This window comes from Trichomycterus rosablanca, chromosome 5 (assembly GCF_030014385.1).
Source record: "Trichomycterus rosablanca isolate fTriRos1 chromosome 5, fTriRos1.hap1, whole genome shotgun sequence".
Classification (NCBI taxonomy): domain Eukaryota; kingdom Metazoa; phylum Chordata; class Actinopteri; order Siluriformes; family Trichomycteridae; genus Trichomycterus; species Trichomycterus rosablanca.
In genome coordinates, this window is record NC_085992.1 from 8769495 (window position 1) to 8795166 (window position 25672).

The 25672-nt window shown below is 43.3% G+C and overlaps 1 protein-coding gene across 1 annotated transcript in view; it reads right to left on the reverse strand.

Moving 5' to 3' along the window:
- Positions 1–25672, reverse strand: part of LOC134314261 (inositol polyphosphate-5-phosphatase A-like) — a 227699-nt gene that overhangs the window by 58803 nt on the left and 143224 nt on the right. Inside the window, exons 6-8 of the mRNA XM_062994820.1 lie at positions 25567–25670; positions 15196–15248; positions 11658–11777 (exon numbers count right to left, since the gene is read on the reverse strand). Coding sequence (XP_062850890.1) covers positions 11658–11777; positions 15196–15248; positions 25567–25670 — 277 coding nt within the window. The remainder of the gene's footprint in view (positions 1–11657; positions 11778–15195; positions 15249–25566; positions 25671–25672) is intronic.

The window sequence follows — 25672 nt, forward strand, 5'->3', positions numbered from 1 at the left end:
TGCCCCAGAAATGCTTTTTTGATAGAAAAAAAATAAGCAAGAAATACTAGCTGTCAGAGCATGCAATTTTTAATTAGCTTTTTTGCTAAATCATATGTATAAATAGTCTTTTTATATTTCATAAGAAGAAATCTATAGCTTATGGTATAGTATGTGCCTATTGAAGCGGTGTTGATTGGTACTAGGTGGCACGGTGATGCACTGGGTAGCACTGTCGCCTCACAGCAAGAAAGACCTGGGTTTTGTGTGGAGTTTGCATGTTCTGCCTTTGTCCATATGGGTTTCCTCGAGGTGCTCCAGTTTCGCCACCACAAATCTAAAAGACATGCTGTCAGGTTAATTAAAGCTTCTAAGAAACACCCAAACACACACTTCTAAGTGAGTGTTAATATGTGTGTGTGTGTCTGTGATAGAATGGCTGCCTGTCCAGGGTGTTTGCAGCCTTTTGCACCATGAATCAGACCCACTGTGACCCTGACCAGAATAAAGCATTGGTAAAATAGACAATGAATGAATGAATGTTTGGTTTGATGACCTAACAATCAATCAAAACTATGCAAGAACAGATGCAATTAAAACGGAGACAAATAGTTCTTGTGAGCTTGTCTCTTTGGAGCTCATGTTTCTCGGTTTACCCTGTTATTTACTTTATTTGAGGCAAATAAGTATTAAATTATGATTATAATAATTGTAGGCTTGGGCTGCTGCCTTGTAAGACAACGTTTTACCGTTTCCCACATATATCATTGTCCTCAAGTGTTGCTACTGCAGTATAAAGTACTTTACAAGCTCTTTATCTCTGTTCTGTGTGTGGTGTGAGTGCTCAGCAGGGGAGATAACGTCACTGCCTGTATTCCACATCATTTAAGGAAATCAGTGAAACAAAAAGAGAGAGATAAGCATAACACGGGAGCAATTAAGCTGTGGAAAGACGTACAAATGAGGGTGTGTGTGTGTGTGGGGGGGGGGGGGGGGGTGAGAATGTTTGAGCTCTCTTTCTCTTGGTGTGTGATGGGGGAGTGGACCTAGCTTTATCCCGCTAACAGCCATGTCTAATACGACAGGCCGCAGTGTTTTGTCCTCGGCTCTAGGTATCAGCGGCGGGTCAGAAGGTAAAGCTCTATTTGTATGCTGCTTTCCTAAAGCTCTCGCCGCTTGACTTTTACCCTGCTTCTCGAAGCCCCGGGGGCCCCACCTGACCTGCACATTACACACACAGTACTTGGTGTGAATGGGCTGTAAGGTGGGGGGTCCTGGAGGCCCTTTGTGACCCCTCTATCGCTGTCTCGACCCCAAAATTAACTGCGTCATCGAGGTTCATTCAGGCAAACTGTACCAGTGTCTCACACACCGCTGCACACAATGGAACGCCAGTTTGCAGTCTCTGCTAACATGCTATTGCCAAAAAGTGCTTGAAAAGGCATTTTATTGGGTATGTGTGTGTGTGTGTGTGTGGGTTGTGGGGTGTACAAGACCATGGACAAAACTAATTTATAACTAGCTGCTCACGGCTAAGTAGAAATGCCACATGTTTTTTTGCCATTATAAGCTTTTAATGCCACTAACTTTTTTATTAAAAAGAAAGTACTCATGTCCATTTAATTTGAAGAAACTAGATGATTTTTAAACAAATTAGGGCCATTTTGTTTTTCTTTATAAATACAAAAAACCTAAAACTAAAGTCTAATGTAAAAAGTCTAAAATTAAAACGTAAATATATTTAATTAAATATAATATATAAATATAAACAATAAAATCTATTGTTGAGCTGCCTCAAAAAAAAAGAAAGCAATTTTTTTTATTTTATTAAATATATAATAATATTAAATGTTATTAAATGCAAGCACTTATTAGGTTAAATGGTTTTTTAAAACACAGTCATTTTTAAATTAGAATAGGTGGGATTAAAACTCCTGGCTACCTCAAAAGCCAGTCCATTTATTCATTAATTTTATCTCCTCTGTCCCTGGTCATTCTCTTTTTCTGGCAGATGCGGAGAAAGCGGAGACTAGCTGTGTCATTCTGGCTGGCATACATGGCAACCACCAGCGCTCTGCTGTGGAGACACAAGTGAAGCTCCAAACACTGCACCCCCCCCCCCCCCCCCCCCCCCCTTCCCCGATTCAGCTAATGGGTCTGATTCACAAGGAATCAGGGGAGAATGTTAACACTCTGAAGAATGTGATCGCTGCCAGTCATGTCACCGCCCCAATAGAGGCCCCCCAAGTAACCTCTAACCTTCGGAAGTGACCACCATCCAGCTTTTCCAAAGCTGCAAGGTTCCCCCTAATAGAACCAACCAGGGTGTGTGTGTGTGTCCGTCCATCCCAGTCTGGTTTGGGTGGCCATACAAAAGGAAGCGGATCAGCCAAACTGGGGTCAAATATGACATTTCCTTAAAGGCAATAGGACATATTATTCAACAAGCCAAAAATGTTGAACACATTCAATTGGATAGACAGAAATAAATCTTGGCTTAGACTTTCTCAAATGTGATTGTGGTACCTATCATATCAAAATGTGGCAATAATTTGGAACTGGTTTTAACAGCAATCAATCAACTGAGAAACCTGCCACTAGATTTTGGACAACTGTAGGAATTCAATCTAGCCACAGAATTATTGGTAAGGTTGGCACTAAGGTTAGGTTTACTAGGTTACTAAGGTAGGCACTATCAGTTTTCTCCCGATTTTTAGCCCATCCAATTTTTACCCAATTGCATTCTTCCTCCTCTCTACTGGTGCTGACCCCCGCCCCTGACTGAGGAGAGCGAACTGACACACATCCCCTCCGATACGTGAGCAATAGCCGACTGCATTTTTTTACCTGCACCAGCCGAGTTCATATGCAAATCAGCCCTGTGCATGGAGAGCCACACCCTGATCAGCATTATTCCTCTACTCAGTGCAGACGGCATCAACCAGCCAGCAGAGGTCGTAATTGCATCAGTTATGAGGTCCCTCTCAGGCTCCCTAACACTGTATGAACAACAGCCAAACGTTGTTCATACAGCCGCCCAGCCGGATGGCAGAGCTGAGATTCGATACGATGTATTCGAAATCCCAGCTCTGGTGTGCTAGCGTGTTTTACCGCTGCGCCACCTGACTTTCATTTTGCTGTTTTCACTGCTCCAGAGTCTAATAGCACTGCACTTTATACCACACTGGCTGATACATTGTATTGCTTATGCTGGTGTGCAGCTGCTTGGCTATACAAACCCAATCTACTAAGCCACGGACCAATAGCTGCTGGTCTGCTGTATTGCAATAAGTGTGTTTTAAACACATGAACTCGATAATCAGTTGCTGCTCAGGGGCCCAACAGTGACAACTTGGCCAAACTTAGTATCTCCAGTTAATCTGACTGCATGTCTTTGGATTGTGGGAGGAAACCAGAGCACCCGAAAGAAACCTACACAGACACAGGGAGAACATGTAAACTCCACACAGAAAGGTCCTGGATTGCTCCACCTGGGAATCAAACCCAGGATCTTCTTGTTGCTATGCGACAGTGCTACCCATGAGTCACTGTGCCGCAACAATTATTATTATTATTAATACAAGTGGGGCAGATGAAGGACAAAAGAAGCAGGGTAGCTGCTGATGCTCAGGGTGTATCCAAGCCCGTTAAACCTGTGTGTGTAAGGGTGTGTGTGTAAAATCTGGGAAAAGTCCAAGAGACCTGAGTGTGGGCGGAGTCCTATCTGTAGTATACTATAAGACAAGCAATGTAGCTGATAATGTTGCATGTGAATAATGAATTGGTGCTGTGTGTGTGTGTATGAGGGAGCAGGGTGGGAAGGAGGTCTGGCTGACTGATTAACCTTTGACCTATCGGGCCTCCCAGGGTGAGGAAGCAGTTCACAAAGTCACTGCTGATCGACATTAATACCACATCCAACACACAGCAACGGCTTAGAGACTGCACACCACCCCGCTAAAAGCCTTTCCTATTCAACAGCACACCTAAATAGCCTAAAGCCTACACCATTACCCCACTTTTATAGCTCTAGCCATTCACAACGACTAGCCAAGATGTCAAACGCTTACCTAACAGCACATATCCAAAAAGTGATACTATTATTATCAATTCGTTACTCTTTAAAGCCCAAACATCTTAAAAATCTGCTCGCTTTAAAAACAGGATGTCAGGTATTCTGTGGCTTTACACATCCCACATTTCATTTAGCTTTACATCCCCCTGAGCTAATCTCACCATTAACATTGCCTCTCTCTCTATGTCTTAGTGTCCCTCTCTCGACCATTCCACGTCCCCCTTGCCAACTCGTTCTGGGAAAAAAAACTGAAAGGAAAACATTTAGATAGGAGGGCTCTTTGAATGGGCTTGACAGTTGACTGATGACCATCCATAAAGTGACAAAGAATAGCTGTGTGGCAGCCAGTGTGGCCCGGCGCTTCCCCCTGGGAAACTAATTGCCCCGAATTGTTAACGGCAACATTATTTTTCTGCCAATCATGCCGTTTCAATGGCCCGAAAATGAGCATGAAACAAGCCTTTTGACTGAACAGAAAAGTTAAATGTCCCCAATGTTGATCAAATTAACTTCAGCCTCCTGACAATGGACTATATTTGTGTGAAAATAATGGAGAGGGACAAAGGGCGGCTTTTTGCCAAGATTTCACAGTTGTGATGTAAAACTGTTGTGCCCTGAACCCGAGCAGCTTTTCTGAAAAGGACAGCAAATGGAGACACAAATACCCACACAAAAGCAGAGCCTGTCGGGCGGAAAGTTATTTGCTCAAACATAGCTGAGGCAAAGTCATGTCATAAAATCAATTACAAGTAACAAAACCTTCATGCTTTTCACCATTTGTGAACATTGTCCTTAATTTAAACTCTGTTTGTAAGTTACCAAGCCAATTTATTTTAGATTCCAATTATAATACATTTTGATAGTAAAATTTTAAGTTTGGGCCACTTGGGTGGTGCAGTGGTAAAACACACTAACCGAATTTCGAATTTCAGCTATGTAATCGGCTGGCCTGGTGCCCACAGAGACATGATTGTGTCTCTGTTGACGATGATGTCTGAGGGAGGGCGGGCAAAAGAATTCTTCATTGCTGCTGGAATTGTGACCTCTGCTGGCTGGTTGATGGTGGATGCACAGAGATGGGATATAATAAAGAGCAGTGCATTACTCTCTGTACGTAATTCTGTTCTCTGAGTGAACACACATAGTGCAGGTAAAAAGAAGCAGTTAGCCGCTGCACACATGTCATAGGGTGCATGTGTTATTATGGGCCTGCTCAGCCAGGGTAGGGGTTTGCAGCAGTAGAGGAGCAACAATTGGACAACTGGATTCGGCTAGAAAGAAAAGGGATAAAAACCCTTGGTTCTTTTTGGACTGGACAACAGGTGACCATTAAACACAGTAGACCTGGATTACCCATGCAGCAAACTGATGTTAGACCAATATCATTTTGTCAGTTGGGTTAACCTTGGGCCAACTCTTAATTACATAGATCATATCCACAAAGTTGAATCAGTTCATCTGGACACAAGTTTGTTGTAGAAATACGTTTCGTCACTCAATCCGAATTGCTTCCACTCAATTGTGGATTTGTGTACCTGGATTATTGAGCATGCATCAACAGATACATACAGTGTATCACAGAAGTGAGTACACCCCTCACATTTCTGCAAATATTTCATTATATCTTTTCATGGGACAACACTATAGACATGAAACTTGGATATAACTTAGAGTAGTCAGTGTACAACTTGTATAGCAGTGTAGATTTACTGTCTTCTGAAAATAACTCAACACACAGCCATTAATGTCTAAATAGCTGGCAACATAAGTGAGTACACCCCACAGTGAACATGTCCAAATTGTGCCCAAATGTGTCGTTGTCCCTCCCTGGTGTCATGTGTCAAGGTCCCAGGTGGAAATGGGGAGCAGAGCTGTTAAATTTGGTGTTTTGGGTACAATTCTCTCATACTGGCCACTGGATATTCGACATGGCACCTCATTGCAAAGAACTCTCTGAGGATGTGAGAAATAGAATTGTTGCTCTCCACAAAGATGGCCTGGGCTTTAAGAAGATTGCTAACACCCTGAAACTGAGCTACAGCATGGTGGCCAAGGTCATACAGCGGTTTTCCAGGACAGGTTCCACTCGGAACAGGCTTCGCCAGGGTCGACCGAAGAAGTTGAGTCCACGTGTTTGGCGTCATATCCAGAGGTTGGCTTTAAAAAATAGACACATGAGTGCTGCCAGCATTGCTGCAGAGGTTGAAGACGTGGGAGGTCAGCCTGTCAATGCTCAGACCATACGCCGCACACTGCATCAACTCGGTCTGCATGGTCGTCATCCCAGAAGGAAGCTGATGCACAAGAAAGCCAGCAAACAGTTTGCTGAAGACAAGCAGTCCAAGAACATGGATTACTGGAATGCCCTGTGGTCTGACGAGACCAAGATAAACTTGTTTGGCTCAGATGGTGTCCAGCATGTGTGGCGGCGCCCTGGTGAGAAGTACCAAGACAACTGTATCTTGCCTACAGTCAAGCATGGTGGCGGTAGCATCATGGTCTTGGGCTGCATGAGTGTTGCTGGCACTGGGGAGCTGCAGTTCATTGAGGGAAACATGAATTCCAACATGTACTGTGACATTCTGAAACAGAGCATGATCCCCTCCCTTCGAAAACTGGGCCTCATGGCAGTTTTCCAACAGGATAACGACCCCAAACACAACCTCCAAGATGACAACTGCCTTGCTGAGGAAGCTGAAGGTAAAGGTGATGGACTAAACCCAATTGAGCACCTGTGGCGCATCCTCAAGTGGAAGGTGGAGGAGTTCAAGGTGTCTAACATCCACCAGCTCCGTGATGTCATCATGGAGGAGTGGAAGAGGATTCCAGTAGCGACCTGTGCAGCTCTGGTGAATTCCATGCCCAGGAGGGTTAAGGCAGTGATAATAATGGTGGTCACACAAAATATTGACACTTTGGGAACAATTTGGACATGTTCACTGTGGGGTGTACTCACTTATGTTGCCAGCCATTTAGACATTAATGGCTGTGTGTTGAGTTATTTTCAGAAGACAGTAAATCTACACTGCTATACAAGTTGTACACTGACTACTCTAAGTTATATCCAAGTTTCATGTCTATAGTGTCGTCCCATGAAAAGATATAATAAAATATTTGCAGAAATGTGAGGGGTGTACTCACTTTTGTGATACACTGTAGATCATACTTCCAGCCACCCCTATCAACACTTTCAACATTAGAGCAACGTTTTGAAAATGACAGTAATTCTGTTATGCTTACATTAAATGGGGACAGTGGTAGCCTAATTGGTGGAGTTCTGGGCTATTTATTAAATAATTCTGGTGGTTTTAAGCACTGTCTCTGCCATGCAGCCACTTTTGGGCCCTTAAAGCAAGGCCCTCTTAGCTCCAGGGACGGTGTACGATGGCTGACCCTGCGCTCTGACCCCAGCTTCCAAACAAACTGGGATACACAAAAAAATGTAATTGAACTGTACATGACTGGAGTTTAAAAATATGAATTCAAAAATGTAATATCGTTAAAAAAATTAGTTACATTACATATTATTTAAATAACTGAGACAGATTACGGTACCAAAATTGGGGCACTGTGATTATATTTAGTAAGAGAAAGAGAGACTTGGTTAGAAAGTTAGAAGGACTGGGAGAGAGAATAACAGGGCTAAATGCTATAGTCACTTAGCATTGTTCTCCCAAGGGGATTTACACAGTGTGATATAAACAGCGTTTAGCAGTTGAAAGGGCCGGAGAAAAAGAGCTTATCAGGTGTGATCTCAATGGCCTGGAAGCTGCACGATTAACCCTTTGAAAAGATAAGCGCTAAGAAAACGGGCCCCCTCATGCAGCTCTGCACTGGAGACTAAAGACAAATCAGCTCCCGTAAACTAAGAAACTTAAAAACTTTACATAAACAAGAGGTGAAAATCTCACATGTATGAGTAATGGAATGTATGAGTATGAGTGTGAATGAGAAAAGGGGGGGGGGGGGGGGGGGGTAAGAAGGTAGCACTAATAGAAAAAATAGCAGGGCAGAGAGGGGGAGGTATGACTACATACTCTTCCCTCTCCCTTTTCCTGCTCTCCCATTCTAGTCCAGAAGTCATAGCACAGGACAATGGGCCCAAAAGCTGGTTCCCAACGAGCCGCTGAATAGCCACAATGTTGGTGGTAGCACTTCATTCAAACGGCTCCACGGCCACATTGTCCTCCCCGATCTCTGCCGCAGAAAAGAGTTTGCTGGTGGCTGCCAAAAGGTTAGCGGCCCCGGTGAAAAGAGCTGAACATCATTCACTGGCCCTAACAGAGCCGGGGGAGGCTTTTGTACACCACCCTCCCTTCTTTTGGTTCGTCCGGATCTACCCGAGCGAGACTGCGTCTCCATGAGTGATACGCTGGTATACTCTGTAAACCAGCAGCAAACACACTCCCACCTAAATGTTTAAGTCCCACCTACAAACCTAAAATACAGCCAGGACCTCCTCCAAAACAGCCACCATCATGAGACAATTTTTTTTCTGCAGCTTCCCCCCCCCCCACCCCAAAATCCCAATCTAGTCATTTCCAATTCCGAATTGTGATCATGGAGAGCTCCCCTCCGACACGTGTCCAATCAGCGTCGCTTCTTATCACCTGCCAGTGTTGGGTTCCCACACATATGGCAATATAACGTAAGGATAGACACGCTAAGCTTAATGTAAACCCCCCCCCCACACACACACAGGTGCCTGGACCAGTCTCTGAGTCTCACCCGTCCTTCCCTCAAACACGGCTGATTGTGTCTGTGTGGATGCTTGTGTGGTCAGGCTCAGCTGACATTCAAACTCGTTAGATTGAACACTCTGCTGCACCACCCAAAAACAACATTTTTGGTCATAACTAATATATATATATATATATATATATATATATATATATATATATATATATATATATATAAATGATCTGAAGGTGGTTCAAGCCCAACCACCACCAAGTTGTCACTGTTGGGCCCCTGAGCAACACCTATAAAGGCACTGATCAGGGGGCCAACAAAAACAACCTTCTGATTACTAGTCCAGTACCTTAACTGCTGCTCTTCTTCTGATCTACTGCTAATCTACCGCTGCCACAAAGGCGTCTTCGTTATGAAAATCTGTCACTATGGTTAACGCCACATTAAGAGAGGAACTGATTATCACAACCTAATATTTAGCACATGAGAGTCACTCCTGTTAATAAATGTGTCTGTTAGTGCTATTTTCTTACTGTATGAATGCATCCAAACACAAATGAGAAAAATGCTGGATAAGGATAAGGAAGTGGATGTGTAAACGATGAGTAATGGATTGTCAAGGGTGTGTTCCTGCCTTGCCCCAAAGTAACCAGATAGCTCCAGGGTCATTGCAACCCTGATCAAGATAAAGTGGTTATGAAAAATGAATCAGTGAAAAAAGATTTGATTAGTGTAAATAGCTTCAATACCCATGTTTAACCTGTAATGCTTTTCCATTCCCTCATACTTCTAAACCAGTAAAGAGTCGAGCATCAGAAAAAAAAACACCTCCACAAGTTGTCATGAGTGCATTTCCTCAGACATAAATAAAAATCCAGGTACAGTATTTATGAGCGGACTTTCAAAAATAAATCAACTTCACAAACATGGAAAAAAATTGCAAAACATACAGTCCAAATCCTCAGTGGAAGCAAGGAGGGGTCCTTTTCATATTTCATTATACCCATAAATCCGGGTAAATATGGCTTAATAAAAAGCGTAGAAGATGCAATATCGCTAAAGCACCTCAGCGTGGCTGTCATTAAAACCGCTCCATTCTTTCATCCGATGAGGAATCAAGGAGGGGGTAAAAAAATACGACCTTTGAAACATAAAAGCAGGTCGTAACTCAGTGTGTCAGTGTGTCGCTGAAATATGCCCGGCATATGCATGCAGTTATTCAAAGTGGATTTGTGGTGATGCCGTAGAGTCGCCCTGTGCATTCAGATACAGTGCAGGAAGCTGGATCACGTCGGTGGGGGGGGGAGGCACACGCACAAACATACACACGTTTATCCCAGTTTAGGGGCGGCACAGTGACTAAGTGGGTAGCACGGTCGCCTCACAGCAAGAAGATCCTGGGTTCGATCCCCAGGTGGGGTGGTGTGGGTCCTTTTCTGTGTGGAGTTTGCATGTTCTCGCCGTGTCTGCGTGGGTTTTCTCCGGGTGCTCCGGTTTCCTCCCACGGTCCAAAGACGTGCAAGTAAGGTGAATTGGAGACACTAAATTATCCATGACTGTGTTTGATATAACATTGTGAACTGATGAACCTTGTGTAATGAGTAACTACCGTTCCTGTCATGAATGTAACCAAAGAGTGTAAAACATGACATTAAAATCCTAATAAAACAAACAAACAATCCCAGTTTAGTCATAGCCAATTTCCACCCACTGAACTGCTTTTCATAACACTATATAACACAGGAGGGTGTTAACTGCTCTAATCTGTATGAGCTAACAGCCAATAACATGAGCTAACAGATGTCCTATACTAGCGTAACACAATCTGCTAACCTGATTGACACCAAAACATGACGTGTCTTGTCCAAATTTGAGCCTGATGGGTCAATTATTTGTTCTTTTGCCACTTGGGAGCTCCTACATGTTGCAATACTGATTGTGTACAATAATTAAAGCCCTACCCCGTTTCCTGTGTATTCTGCAATTTGCTGTGAAATTCAAAATTTAAGGTTTGTGTTTAGCGATTTAAAATGTTTTATTCATGTAGCGTTTAAGTGCCTCATGTTTACCTAGCAATCCCACAGTGTTTGGGTCACACACTGTCCAGTATCTAATAATACAGGGTGTATTTTATGACTAAGGCCCTACCTAACTCACGGCTGGTAAAATCGTGTAATGAGCCGTCTCCGATGAAATTAGCAGTTTTCCGTGCAATTGGCTGTAAAACTCAAAATTTAAGATTTGTGTTTAGCGATTTAACATTTTTAATTCACGTAGCGTATATGAGGCGGTCCTAGCAATCATACGGTAAATATGTTAGTGTCACAGACTTTTCGTCTTGTAGTGTTCTGACTGAGGCTGTGTCCGAAATCGCATACTTCCATACTAAACAGTACGCAAAAGCAGTATGCGAGAGCGGGTAGTGTGTCTGAATAGTACGAAAAGCACCCGGATGACCTACTGCCGTAGTTGTGTACGGTTTATTTGTTTCTTTCAAAATGCAGCAAACTCGACGTTCGGTTACACCAGCAATCGGTTAGACAAAATGTTCAAGATTTTGAAGTGTAAAGCAGCTAAAAACACTCCCAACCGATTCTGTAGACACAGAGGATGGAGTGTCAAAACACGAACATTCGTCTTTGAGAGGGAGCTGATAAGATAGCTGTGCTGTGTATTGTAGCTTCCATTGATTCTATAATTTAATTCATGAGTGTTATTTAATGGCTGCAGTGAAATGTGGCACTTTTGTTTAAAAATCTGTGAAATCTGTGATTTTTGAAAAACAAGGTCCGTGAAATTAAGCACATTTCCTTGTGAATTTAGTAGGGCCCTATTTATATCCATGTACCAGTAAAGTACCTCATGTCATCACTCAGGAACTTGCACTCAGTAACACACATGTTCCACTTACCTGTCGAGAGCGTATCGCAAAGCTTTCTGTCGTGAGCCTGAGTAGACAGAAGGGCTGTTCTCCCACGCCACCAGGTTGGAGGCATCATGGAACAGGTGAATATTGACCAAATCGAATGCACTGCAGAAGAAGAAATACAAATAATTAAAGAATGTAGCTGTATAGAACAGTGCAAGGACAAAAGAAATGTTTTTACCATAGTAAAACACAACACTGTTCAGTAATTAATATGAAAATAATAATGTCAATGTTTTTTCTCAATTCGTGCATTGCAACTCTCTTGCTGTTTGCTCCCGCTGAGAGCTGAGCCTATCACGGGTGCCGTCACCGTCTTTTCAAGTATTAAGTCTTACAGAAAGTTATGCATTCATCATCCAATTGTGCCTGTATGGACACCTGGCTGGGTTGACAGCTTGACCTGGGCTTTGAGCTCAAGATTTTAGTGGTGGTGGGCTAGTGCTCCACCCAGGCTCTCCCATGCCAGTGTTTTAAGTCTCCTTCCAATCTATGGTAAGACCTCATTAAGGGTCACCACAGCAGATCACTCACCCGCCCCTTTAAGCTGGCACAGTTTTATGCCCTTACTGAAGTAAACTTCCTATTTATCCGGGCTTGGGGCTGACACTAAAGGTGCATTTATACGTCTCCCCCCAGTGGGATTTGAACCCCCAGAACTCCCCCAGGCAATGCTCTTATAGGAAACACCCCACTTAATTATTGAGTAGCAAGGCACCATTGTTCGCAAGTTCAAATCCCAGGTCTGTTAACAGCCAGCCGGTTGCCAACACAAACACATGATTGGCTAGTTCTCAAGAGGAAAGGTCGTCTGGGCATGATCTCTGCTGGCTGATCGATGGCGAGTGCACAATGAGTCGGGGTGACTCATGAATCTGACTTGTGCAGGTGAAAAAAAGTTGTCGGCACCTGCACACATGCCGGAGGGGGCGTGTCACGCCCCCTCCGGCATGTGTGCAGTAGCTGACAACTTCTTTTCACCTGCACAAGTCAGGTTCATGAGTGGAGGAATGCAGCAGTAGAGGTAGAAATACAAACCGGGTAAATACATAAGACTAAATTGGAAGGAAAACTAGAAGAGAATGTATTCGAAAATTAATCAAATAAATTATATGACATATTTGTGGTAACAGTTTGGGAAAGTCCCACTGTTATACTGTATACTTCAGAAATTACCTAAATCTATCGTTGCACCCTTCAAAAAAGTCACATCAGTAATAGCTCGAGCAGGGTTCGGTTCTAAAATAAGACCTCTTGTGTCTATTTCTTCGACACAGCATGAAATTTCGGTGTAAGGCATCAGATCAGGATGAAGGATTGTATACGTGACTGTGAGTTCCTGCATGCACAGGTCTCTAATCCGTTTAACATGACATGTGTAGAACACTATAGATGCTTTCACAGCGGCTCCGCGGCTAAGCCTGTTATTCCTCTGTCACCATTTCATTCCCTCACACTTTCTCTATCCCCCCTCATGTCATCTCTCTCTCTGGATCAGAGCCTGGTCCCTGTCTGCCATCATCTCTCTTTACCGACGCTCTGTTTCAGCCCTTTTGTCCCCTTGTATTTTCTCTATTAGATTAGCCCTTCAGCCCTCCCTCCTCGCCCATCTCCCCATAGAGAAAACCTTTAAGATCCAGCACGTGCAGGTGCAATTGCACCGAATGTTTTCTGTCATCTGTCAGATAGAGCTGCTCGACTAACGTGATTAGGCCTAATCCAATCCGGCCCTTCTCCCGAACACACACAAACACAGAGGCTGGATAAGCTGACTGTCTAGCTAACAGGACAGGCCTCGGTGTGTGTGTGTGTTTATATATACAGTGTATCACAAAAGTGAGTACACCCCTCACATTTCTGCAGATATTTAAGTATATCTTTTCATGGGACAACACTGACAAAATGACACTTTGACACAATGAAAAGTAGTCTGTGTGCAGCTTATATAACAGTGTAAATTTATTCTTCCCTCAAAATAACTCAATATACAGCCATTAATGTCTAAACCACCGGCAACAAAAGTGAGTACACCCCTTAGTGAAAGTTCCTGAAGTGTCAATATTTTGTGTGGCCACCATTATTTCCCAGAACTGCCTTAACTCTCCTGGGCATGGAGTTTACCAGAGCTTCACAGGTTGCCACTGGAATGCTTTTCCACTCCTCCATGACGACATCACGGAGCTGGCGGATATTCGAGACTTTGCACTCCTCCACCTTCCGCTTGAGGATGCCCCAAAGATGTTCGATTGGGTTTAGGTCTGGAGACATGCTTGGCCAGTCCATCACCTTTACCCTCAGCCTCTTCAATAAAGCAGTGGTCGTCTTAGAGGTGTGTTTGGGGTCATTATCATGCTGGAACACTGCCCTGCGACCCAGTTTCCGGAGGGAGGGGATCATGCTCTGCTCAGTATTTCACAGTACATATTGGAGTTCATGTGTCCCTCAATGAAATGTAACTCCCCAACACCTGCTGCACTCATGCAGCCCCAGACCATGGCATTCCCACCACCATGCTTGACTGTAGGCATGACACACTTATCTTTGTACTCCTCACCTGATTGCCGCCACACATGCTTGAGACCATCTGAACCAAACAAATTAATCTTGGTCTCATCAGACCATAGGACATGGTTCCAGTAATCCATGTCCTTTGTTGACATGTCTTCAGCAAACTGTTTGCGGGCTTTCTTGTGTAGAGACTTCAGAAGAGGCTTCCTTCTGGGGTGACAGCCATGCAGACCAATTCGATGTAGTGTGCGGCGTATGGTCTGAGCACTGACAGGCTGACTCCCCACCTTTTCAATCTCTGCAGCAATGCTGACAGCACTCCTGCGCCTATCTTTCGAAGACAGCAGTTGGATGTGACGCTGAGCACGTGCACTCAGCTTCTTTGGACGACCAACGCGAGGTCTGTTCTGAGTGGACCCTGCTCTTTTAAAACGCTGGATGATCTTGGCCACTGTGCTGCAGCTCAGTTTCAGGGTGTTGGCAATCTTCTTGTAGCCTTGGCCATCTTCATGTAGCGCAACAATTCGTCTTTTAAGATCCTCAGAGAGTTCTTTGCCATGAGGTGCCATGTTGGAACTTTCAGTGACCAGTATGAGAGAGTGTGAGAGCTGTACTACTAAATTGAACACACCTGCTCCCTATGCACACCTGAGACCTAGTAACACTAACAAATCACATGACATTTTGGAGGGAAAATGACAAGCAGTGCTCAATTTGGACATTTAGGGGTGTAGTCTCTTAGGGGTGTACTCACTTTTGTTGCCGGTGGTTTAGACATTAATGGCTGTATATTGAGTTATTTTGAGGGAAGAATAAATTTACACTGTTATATAAGCTGCACACAGACTACTTTTCATTGTGTCAAAGTGTCATTTTGTCAGTGTTGTCCCATGAAAAGATATACTTAAATATCTGCAGAAATGTGAGGGGTGTACTCACTTTTGTGATACACTGTATATACACAGAAAAACTGAAAACTTGAAACAGTGTAGTAGCTGGAGACAAGTTCACTTACCAGTCGGCCAGAGCCCAGCGTGTCCTCATGAAACCTTTTCTGGACCATTTGCGCTATAAAAGACCAAAACACAAGACATTAGATCTTTAGTATTGTGTATAGTGTTCATTAGGAGGGCAAGTTGAAGTGGCAACAGGACAAGCAAAGAAGCCCAGGCATCTTTGTACTCTGAAATCTCTACCAGTTGTACCAGTTGGCAAGTTGTAGCCTTGCGGTTAAAGTACTGGAATAGTAATCATAAGATTCAAGCCCCACCACTGCCAGGTTGCTGCTGTTGGGCCCTTGAGCAAGGTCCTTAACCCTCAATTGCTCAGACTGTAAACCGTCACAGTACTGTAAGTCGCTTTGGATAAAGGCGTCTGCTAAATGCAGAAAATGTAAATGTACCAGCTCCTTAGGTGGGATCCCCAGACGTTCTCTACAATCAGTCCTGGGTCTGCCCTGGGACCTCCTTCCAGTTGGCCGTGCCTGGTATACCTCCAACGGGAGTCAACCCAACCACCGTAACTGGCTCCTCTGTACGGGAAGGAGCAGCGCTTCTACACCGAGCTCCTCACCTGATCACGGACAGTATGCCCAGCAACACATTGAATAAAACTTATTTCAGCCATTCTTTACATTGAGGGCAGTGGTAGCTCAGTGGTTAATATACTGAACTCGAAAGGTTCTAGCCCCACCACTGCCAGGTTGCTGCTGTTGGGCCCTTAAGCAAGGCCCTTAACCCTCAATTGCTCAGACTGTAAACTGGCACAGTACTGTAAGCCGCTTTGGATAAAGGCGTCTGCTAAAGGCCAAAAATGTAAATGTACCATCTCCTCAGGTAGGATTGCCAGGCGTTCCTATGGTAGCCAGGAGATATATTCTCTACACTGGGTCTTGGGTCTACCCTGGGACCTCCTTCCAGTTGGCCATGCCTGGCATACCTCCAACGGGAGGTGTACCTAACCACCGTAACTGGCTCCTCTGTACGTGAAGGAGCAGCGAACTCCTCACCCAATCACAGAGAACATGCCCAGCAACACGCTGGATAAAACTTATTTCAGTGGTTGCAGTGGTTGAGGGCAGTGGTAGCTCGGTGGTTAATGTTCTGGACTAGTAATCATAAGGTTCAAGTCCCACCATTGCCAAGTTGCCACTATTGGGCTCCTGAACAAGGCACTTAACCCTCAATTGATCCAATTGTATATAGTGATAATTGACGCATCTGCTAAATGCCGCAAATGTAAAGTCATTACCCAAAGCTCATGACCACAGGTGAAGGGCCAGACACAGATTGTCCGGTATATTAGCTTTATGGCTCAGCTCCTTCTTTACCACCATGGTCTGGTACAGTGACCACATTAGTCATTAGTCCATTTCATGATCCCTCTTCCCCTCTTCCCATCACTCCTACACAAGACCCAGAGATACTTAAACTCCTCCACTTGGAGACTTGGAGGTGCTGATCCACATACTGGCCAGTTTAAACTTGACTACAAACTGCTCAAGAGTACACTGAAGGCCTTCGTACGAAGAAGCCAGAAGAACGTAATCATCTGCAAATAGCAGAGATGATCCTGCCCGAACCCCAAACATTTACAGCCAGAATAGAATGAATAGAATAGAATTATTGTCATTGTAAAACTCCTACCTAGTGTACACTTAAACCAAAGGACACAAGAAATAGTGCACTTAAAATATGAGCACTGTGGATCTTAAACATTTACACTTACAGCCAGTTAAATATGAACATTCACAAACTGCAAATAATTAATTACACACTGTGATTACTGGATAAACTAATTCTTACCTCAAGTGTCCTCATTCCCAGTGCACAAACATAAAAAACAGGCCCTCACACACACTCACCGAGCTCTTAATGGGGAGTTAACCGCTGCTGTGAATAAACTAATTACAGTCTGGGACACATAATTACAAACTGACTAATTTTATTTAAGAAGTCTTGAGGCAAATTAAAAGCATGAGAGCTATTTGATTGTGCCTCAAATCTTTCAGAGCACATTAGGACAAGATTAACTGGATGAAACTGAATTACATTAGCATGGATGAATTAATCTAAAAGTGGGACGTTACTGTATGATCCCAGTAATACCCATCTAAGTAAAGCTCTGAAGACTGAGTGAAGAACGCATCCTCTTATTGTTCATGACAAGATGGTCTGGGTTCAATTCCCAGGTGGAGTCTTTCTATGTGGAGTCTGCATGTTATTCCCGTGTCTGCGTGGGTTTCCTCCTGGTGTTTTGTTTTCCTTACACAGTCCAATGACATGCAGTCAGGCCGAGCTACTATCAATCTGTCTGGGTTGTATCCAAGCTTTTGCATGGTGATTTGTACCCACTGCAACCCCAAATAGGATAAAGAGGTAAATTAGTTAAACAGCAGCAGTCTACTGTGCAACCCCACCACCGCTGGGATCAGAGCTTGTATCTCAGTTGTGCTATTAACCAGCCAGGTACCTACATACAGGCATGATTGGCAGTACCCATATGGGAGGAAAAAGGTAAAAAAATGTATTGTCACTGTAGAGTTGCAGTCTGTGATGTCAGGTCGAGTATGGTCTGGAGAGGTTAGCATGTCCCTCTGGAAGTGATGCAGCTGTCTTTATTAAGTCCATTGTAGGCAGGTGAAAAGAGGTGGGTGGTGACTGCACCTGTGATGGAGAGGGGTGAGTTATAGGCTCAGCCCTCCTCGGCCAATGTTAGGCGGGGAGTGTACAAGCAGCATGACTGCAATGGAGGGTAATTTGGAGAGAATAGGAAAAAGATCACAAGAAACACACACACACAAACACATACAGTGGATTTAAAAAGGTTTTGTGACCAATAATTCCATAAAAAAAGCAGAAAGAACAAAACTAAATAAATGAATAAATAAAATAACATGGTTGCACGTTTTGTTAAGTGTACACACCCTGGGGTTGGGGAATCCGTGAACCACCAAAACAGTACATCTTATTCAGAAAATTTGATTAGTTTTAGGCACTATTTACTCGCACTGAGGGGTAAAAAAGGGATTCGTGCCATTGACCTCAATACTGATTATAAAACAACACAAATCTTATCCTGTCACATCAATTGACCTTAGAGAAAGAGTATGGCAGCTTGGACCGCTCTCTCTTTCTGTCTCTGGCCAGTGGAGGGGGCATCAGCTGTCGGTTCTAAAGGTCAGCAGGTTGGAGGTGAAATGATAGCACACGGCCATTGACAATGACGAACGGGTGTCCACCAGAGGTCACCGCCACGAGCGGCTCGTGCAGAACCAGCCCAAAACAGAAAAGCTGCGAAAAGTAGTCATGTGTAAACGCGAGGCGCCGGGTTCTGTTGTGGGTGGGTGAATGAAACAGTCCATAATCTCATATCTGCCCCATATTTAATGACTCAATCGCTATCCAGATCCGGCCATGGTGCATTTCACCGCTAGAACGATCGTACACGTTGACCTTTGTAATGTTGTGCTTGAAAAAGCTCATAAATAACAACCCCAGCTGGGTATGAAAGGTGGGAGGAACGCGTGTTCGAAATGTATATGGCTGGAAATGGACTGTGAGCAATAACTAATACTCACAACTGGTGATTGATGAAGTGCCACACAAGCCTTCATTACTCTTTATTCTACCCTTTCCTTTCCAAAAGAAATGAACATGTGACATGAAGAGGGGGAAGCTGAAGGACCAGACCGTCGGAAACAGGATGCTGTATCATACCAAAGCTAAAACAGAGCTCAAGTGGTGAAGAATCAGGTAACGTGATTAACAAAAAGATATAAAGCTATATGGTTATCACCTATTGATTTCTGAATGTAGATGTCATCATGACTCTTCTGACAAACTAAATCATGCTCAGGTTTTTATTTATCATTTCAAGAGTTAATGCTTCCCCAAGAAATTTGGGTGTTGTGTTTGATTCCCACTTGCAATCTTCAGGCCATATAAATAAGCTTGTTCAGTCCTGCTTCCTCCATGCAAAGATCAGGTTTTGTCATTTCAAGACTTCCATGCTTTTATTTCATCCCGGCTGGATTACTGCAATGCTTTGTTTACTTGCCTTAGTCAAGGAGCTGTGGCAAGACTGCAGATAAAACAAAAACTAGACGCAGGGACCACATCAGTCCAGTGCTGGCCTCACTTCACTGGTTGCCGGTTGCCTATAAGGCTCTTCATGGGGAAGCACCTGATTATATTTGTAAATTGCTGGTTCCCCACAAAAGTTATAGATCATTGAGGCAATCCAATAAAAGGTTTCTGGTTGTGCCACGTACCAAACGGAGGCGGAAAGGGGACTGAGCAATAATGGAACAGTCTCCCACTTGATATCAGACTCTCTGAGTCTACATTGACCTTTAAGAAATGTCTTAAGACACACTTTTATTCTTTAGCATTTCAGAGCAGTAATCTTAAGCAATGGGGCTGAATTTCCTTGTACAAAGTGTATGTTTATGTATGTGTATATATGTATATATTATTCCCTGTGTCTTATTATATTTTATTCTGTCTTACTTTAATTTAATCGTGTGTGTCTTACTTATTTTATAATATAAAATAAGTTCTGTGTGTAGCATTTATAGTGTCTTATTTGGGATATTTTATTAGTGTATTTATGTTATGTTATTGTGTAGCATTTATGAGTTTAAATTTTGTCTTATTATATTCTATTTTACTTCAAACTTTACTTACTTATTTATTTATTAATTATTTATTAGGATCAGTTAAGACTGTCACCTCATTTTTTACACTGTGGCATATAAATTATACTATAGGATTTTTAAAATCATGTTTTACACTTTGGTAATGACAGGACAGGTAGTTACAGGTTACTCATGATCTTCAGTTCAAGTTCAATGTCAAACACAGTTATGGCCAATTTTGTCCTTCAATCTTTAGTACACCTAACCTGGTAATGTAGTTTCATTTTTCATTTATCCAACAGCTTTTACTTTTTATTTGTATTTCTTTATTTGTTCTGTTCAGTCTCTTCACTTGGGTCCAGAACCAGCTTGGTGATGAGCTTCTGTTTTGTATCCTGACCATCCTTGTTACAGTGTCTGTTAAGATCCCAGGTAGAAACTGATTTTGAGATTTTAACAGGCTTTAAATCAAGGGGTTACTTAATTTACCTGTTTGAAAACGTATTTGTTTATTTTTACTTTTACATTTTCAGTATTTAGCAGACGCCTTTATCCAAAGCGACTTAGATTACAGTTACAATGTACAGTATGAGCAATTGAGGGTTAAGGGCCTTGCTCAAGGGCCCAAAAGCAGCAACCTGGCAGAGGTGGGGCTTTAACCAGCAACCTTTTGATTACTAGTCCAGTACCTTAACAGGCTTGCCTGTTTTTATTTTGCAAAGTCGTTTACCAACATACTGGTTTATATAATGTTTGCTCCTAATGCTACCTGGCTATACCTGACAAGTCAATTGACTGATTGACTAAAGGACACATCCTCTTATTGTTTAGAGCAAGAAGGTCCTGGGCTTAAATTCCAGGTGGCGCAGCCAGGTCCTTTCCATGCCCGCTAGATGGCGCCCAGCCGACCAGAGGCAACACTGAGTTTCAAACCGAGGAGTTCGAAATTTGGTACTGGTGTGCAAGCGGAATATCCCGCTGCGCCACCTGGGATCCCCAAGTTTGCATGTTCTATCCCATCTGTGTGAGCTTCACATGGATGTTCCATTTTCATCCCGTGCAGGCCATTTGGAGGTACTTAAATAGCCAAGTGTGAATGTGTGTGTGAGTGTGTGTGTGAGTGTGTGTTGCCCTGTGATGGATTGCAACACTGCTCAATGAATGAATTTCCAAGTCACATTTTGCTTTTTGGACTTTTTTGCCACAAGTCCTAAATATTCTAATTTTAATTACTGCATAAACCTATAAAGCATCATGAATCTGTTTGAAAAGAGCATGGCTAAGAGCCTTGAGATTCATTCGAGCAAGCATCAGACCGACCCATAAATAAATGAAACAAACCTAACAAATGACCGCGTAGCGACATGACTTAAAAGGATTGGGGTAAGCCTGAGAAATGACAGGACGCTGAATCCATCAGCTCGACCTTTCACAAACAATGCGCCTGGTGTTCCGTCCGGTTCCTTCTGACTCGACTTTTCAATTAATATCGTCCCTTCGCTTGGCCACCACTTAGAGCCATAACTCACGGCTACAACGTTTTTGCATACTGGGAGGGGAAAGTCATTTACACTGGACCGACAAAGCCATCTGAAGGGGATCCAGGGTCAGAGCATAGCACTAAGATATGAGGGGGAGATAAGGGTTCCTTAAAAGAACTACAACACATACATAGACACCAGCACATTTAACTTGGGATGATGGATACGTGAACTCTAAAGGTGTTAAACTACTATTTGCTGTGAACACATTTTTAAATACTTTAGATCTCTAGATCTAACGACCTCCCACACATATTTAGACTTACAAAGAGGGTTTGACAGTGAGAGGTGTTTTCTCCTTGTTGTACTGCCAGTAAAAGCCACCGCCTGTCAATCAAATGAGAGAATGAAAGTCCTTCCCGTGCAATGATGTCACCCAGACATGTAAGAATTTATTGATGATGCCAGTAAGTTAAAACTAGTGATGGGCGTTTCAAGTCATTCTGGAGATGAGGCTACAAAAACATGCACAAAATGCACAGCAAGCAAATGCTCCCACTTTACCACAGCAGTTCTGTGGTAATAAGCCTATCCTGAAAACACTGGAAAATGAAAATACACAGCTGTGCACCCTTCTATTTTTGACACACTTTTATGTTTCAGATCAAAAAACTACTTTTAATATTGGACAAAGACCCAGGTAATTATTATAATTATTATTATTATTAAAGGGAAAATGCAGTTCAGCCCTAACTGACCCTGCCAAAAGCGAACTTTCTTCCTAGCTACTAAATTACCCAGGTAACCAAATTCAGTTGACAAATGGGTCCAATTTTACTAGTCATACCCAGGCATGATTACTGCCAGACCTGGTAAATCTAAACATCACTTAAATAAAACCTGTCTGGCAATGTGAAGCAGGCTAGAAGGACTCAAAACAGTCCTATTAGAGGTGCACAACAAACCCTGTAAAGGATAACAACATCATTGCAAAGGCTCTTGGACTCCACCAAACCACAGTGAGAGCCATTATCCACAAATGGAGAAAACAGTTTTTTTGTTTATTGGGATTTTAACATCAAGTTTTACACTTTGGTTACATTCATGACTGGAACGGTAGCTGCTCATTACACAAGATTCATCAGTTCACAAGGTTATATTGAACACAGTCATGGACAATTTTGTATCTCCAGTTCACCTCACTTGCATGTCTTTGGACCGTGGGAGGAAACCTATGCAGACACAGGGAGAACATGCAAACTCCACACAGAAAGGTCCCAGACCGCCCACCTGGGGATCGAACCCAGGACCTTCTTGCTGTGAGGTGACAGTGCTACCCACCGAGCCACCCAATGGAAAAAACAGAAACAATAGAATGCTCTACCTGGAAATCAAACCCAGGACCTTCTTGCTATAAGGTGACAGTGCTACCCGCCAAGCCACCCACAGCTAACATAAATAATGTGATTCTAGAAGACCAGGGACAGCCTATGGTTCCTGATAATGGTCCCATATTACAGGAAAGCCTACTGCTATATTAAAGACTGATGAACACTAGTGTTCAGCTTTGCTTTCCATTGTCTTCTAATTTACCAGATTAAACATTGTAAAGCTTTCTAGAGGTTCTCGGGCTTTGACTGTGAAGTAACTCACCACCTCCTTCATTTACATTTAAGTTTTCGGCATTTAGCAGACGCTTTTATCCAAAGTGACTTACAGTACTGTGACAGTATATTGTCTAAGCAACTGAGGGAGAAGGGCCTTGCTCAAGGGCCCAACAGTGGCAACCTGGCAGTGGTGGGGCTTGAACCAGCAACCTTTCAATTACTAGTCCAGTACCTTAACTACTAGGCTACAACTGCCCTTCATTCCTCAAAGAACTGGAAGATTTTCTTAAGTGATGCTTTAACCTCTCACTATAAACCATTCATAATTTATAAGACAGCATGTATAACTCTTAAACTCTCTTTAACACTTCTGTTGGTACATCTACAGTTCTAAAACAAAGTTAGCTAGTTAGCTAAAGCCCCAAAATGTTGTGATGACGCAGTTTTCTTTCCCACAAGCTCTCTCTGTCCCTATATTATTATTTATCACTAATTTCACAACCCCAAAAAAATCTGTCACAATCCAGAACCGGAAAAGCAGGGGCAGAACTCAACCAGTCAAACCTGTGTCTTACTTCAGATTTGACATTAATAGAATTCTTTTAAAGCAGCAGATGGATGGCGAATCTGGCCGGTTTCATCTACTAAAAGAGGGCATAAATCACGAGGTGGGAGCGGGGACGAAGCCCGGGTTATCACCAGCCGAGCCACCTTACCACAGGCCTGCATTAGAGCATTAGTGGAATTAATTCATCTTTCATAAGAGGTCTGCGCCATATCCGTGATCTATGATAACAACCAATCTCTCACTACGGAGAGCGCTCAGTGTGTGTGTGTGTGTGTGTGTGTGTGAATGTACTAGGGTAAGGGAGAGTACCTGGACCCTGCTAGACTATACAAATGTGCAGCTTTAAATGGGATAACATTATCTGGAGTGCTGCTCTCCAGAGCATCATCTGAGATTCATAACGCAGGCGTGAATCACATAAATCAATGCGTAAACTTTTTGTTTTCTCGCCCCCCTCCCCTGCCCGCGTGCTTTTCCCCATTCAGCCAACCTTGCTGTTTTTGTTTTGCTTGTGTTCTGGTAATTATTGTGAACGGTGTAGCAACTGATTCCCAGTAATTGCTTTTAGATCGTGTGGAAATGTCACATTTGGAGGCAGGGGGAACACAGAGGGAAGGTACTGGTGTGTGCGGGCTTGTGTGAAGGATGAGGAAATTGGGAGAAGCCCGTGAAAGGCCAGCACTGTCTGCCTTTGCATATATTTGCCGGGCCGGGCCGCCAGAGCGTGGGTAACTGATGAGCTCCGCGAAGCAGCCTGACACACGAGCGCTCGCAATCTTTATTACTGAAGCGGTTTCGAACACGGGGAACGTCGCTACATAGCATAGGGCAACACGTATACACACAGACACACTACAGTAAGTATGCATAGTCGAATTATTGTTTTATTGGGTCGTGGTGGGTAGAATTTTACCAGGAAACATTGAGCAGAAGACTTAATCTCAGGGTTTCAATCACCCGCCACACAGACATAGCCGACCATGTACTGTATGTGTCGACCCTGCCGTCTGATAGCACTGGGTTTAATTCTTAGAGGTGGTGGGCTAGTGGACTAGTGCCACCCGGGCCGGATAGTAAACATATACCTCAATACAAAGAGCTACATCGCCACAGATACACATTTCTGTGGCAGGAGCTTCAGTCACAAAAAATGTCTCTCTGCGTAGCTGAGCGGTGTTTTAACAGGAGCCTATCCCAGCTTTTCAATGGGCACAAGGCACACAGTAACACTCTGGACGGGGCACCAGTCCATCGCAAGGCAGACACACTCATTCACCTATAGGGCAATTCAGAGTCTCCAATTAACCTGACTGCATATTTTTGGACTGTGGGAGGAAACCGGAGCTCCTGGAGGAAACCCAAGAAGACACGGGGAGAACATGCAAACTCTGCACAGAAAGGACCCGGACTGCCCCACCTGAGGCTCGAACCCAGGACCTTCTTGCTGTGAGGTGACGGTGCTACCCACTTAGCCACTGTGCCACCCCAGTTTCTGTTTATTTAATATAAAACCAAACCATACATATATTCCAATCATAATAAGAGTAGTCTTTTCCAGGATGACAGGGCCTCTTTGGGGAGCCAATGGATGGTTTGATGAGTAAAGAAATTATACATAATATGCTATTGTCTTTGCAGTAATCAAACCTCAGCCCATTTGAACAGCTATGAAAGATTTTAGAAAGCATGTGATGAGCAATGATGTCCCACCTTAATATTGTGCAATAAGGCAAAATATTGCTACTTTCTTTTAATTAATTATTTATAACCAACGTATCTACATGTACAGTTAAATACAGAGTACAGAGTTTAATTTACTCCATGCCTGTTTCCAGTCAGACTAGCAAATCCATACTGATGCATAATAGGTTCAACATAGGTTTTCAAAGCTGATATGTAATAGTTTATTATGTATTTAAAATACAGTTTAGAATGCAGGATTTGGCATAACACCAATGTACCAGCTCTGATTTGCAGATGCTTCAAGAAGGCCTGCAATTTCAATTTACTTTTTATGCCGACTTTTTACAAACTTTTACAAACTTACCTGTGGAAATAAACTTAATAAACTGGGTGAGAGAAACAGACCCACCTCAGGAAAGTAGTCTTTCGGAAACTTCTCCTTCTCCAGCGTGGTGATGCCCTGTAAAGTGTCCGAATGGATCTCCTTGCCAACCAGCTTTTTGAACTTCTTGGCT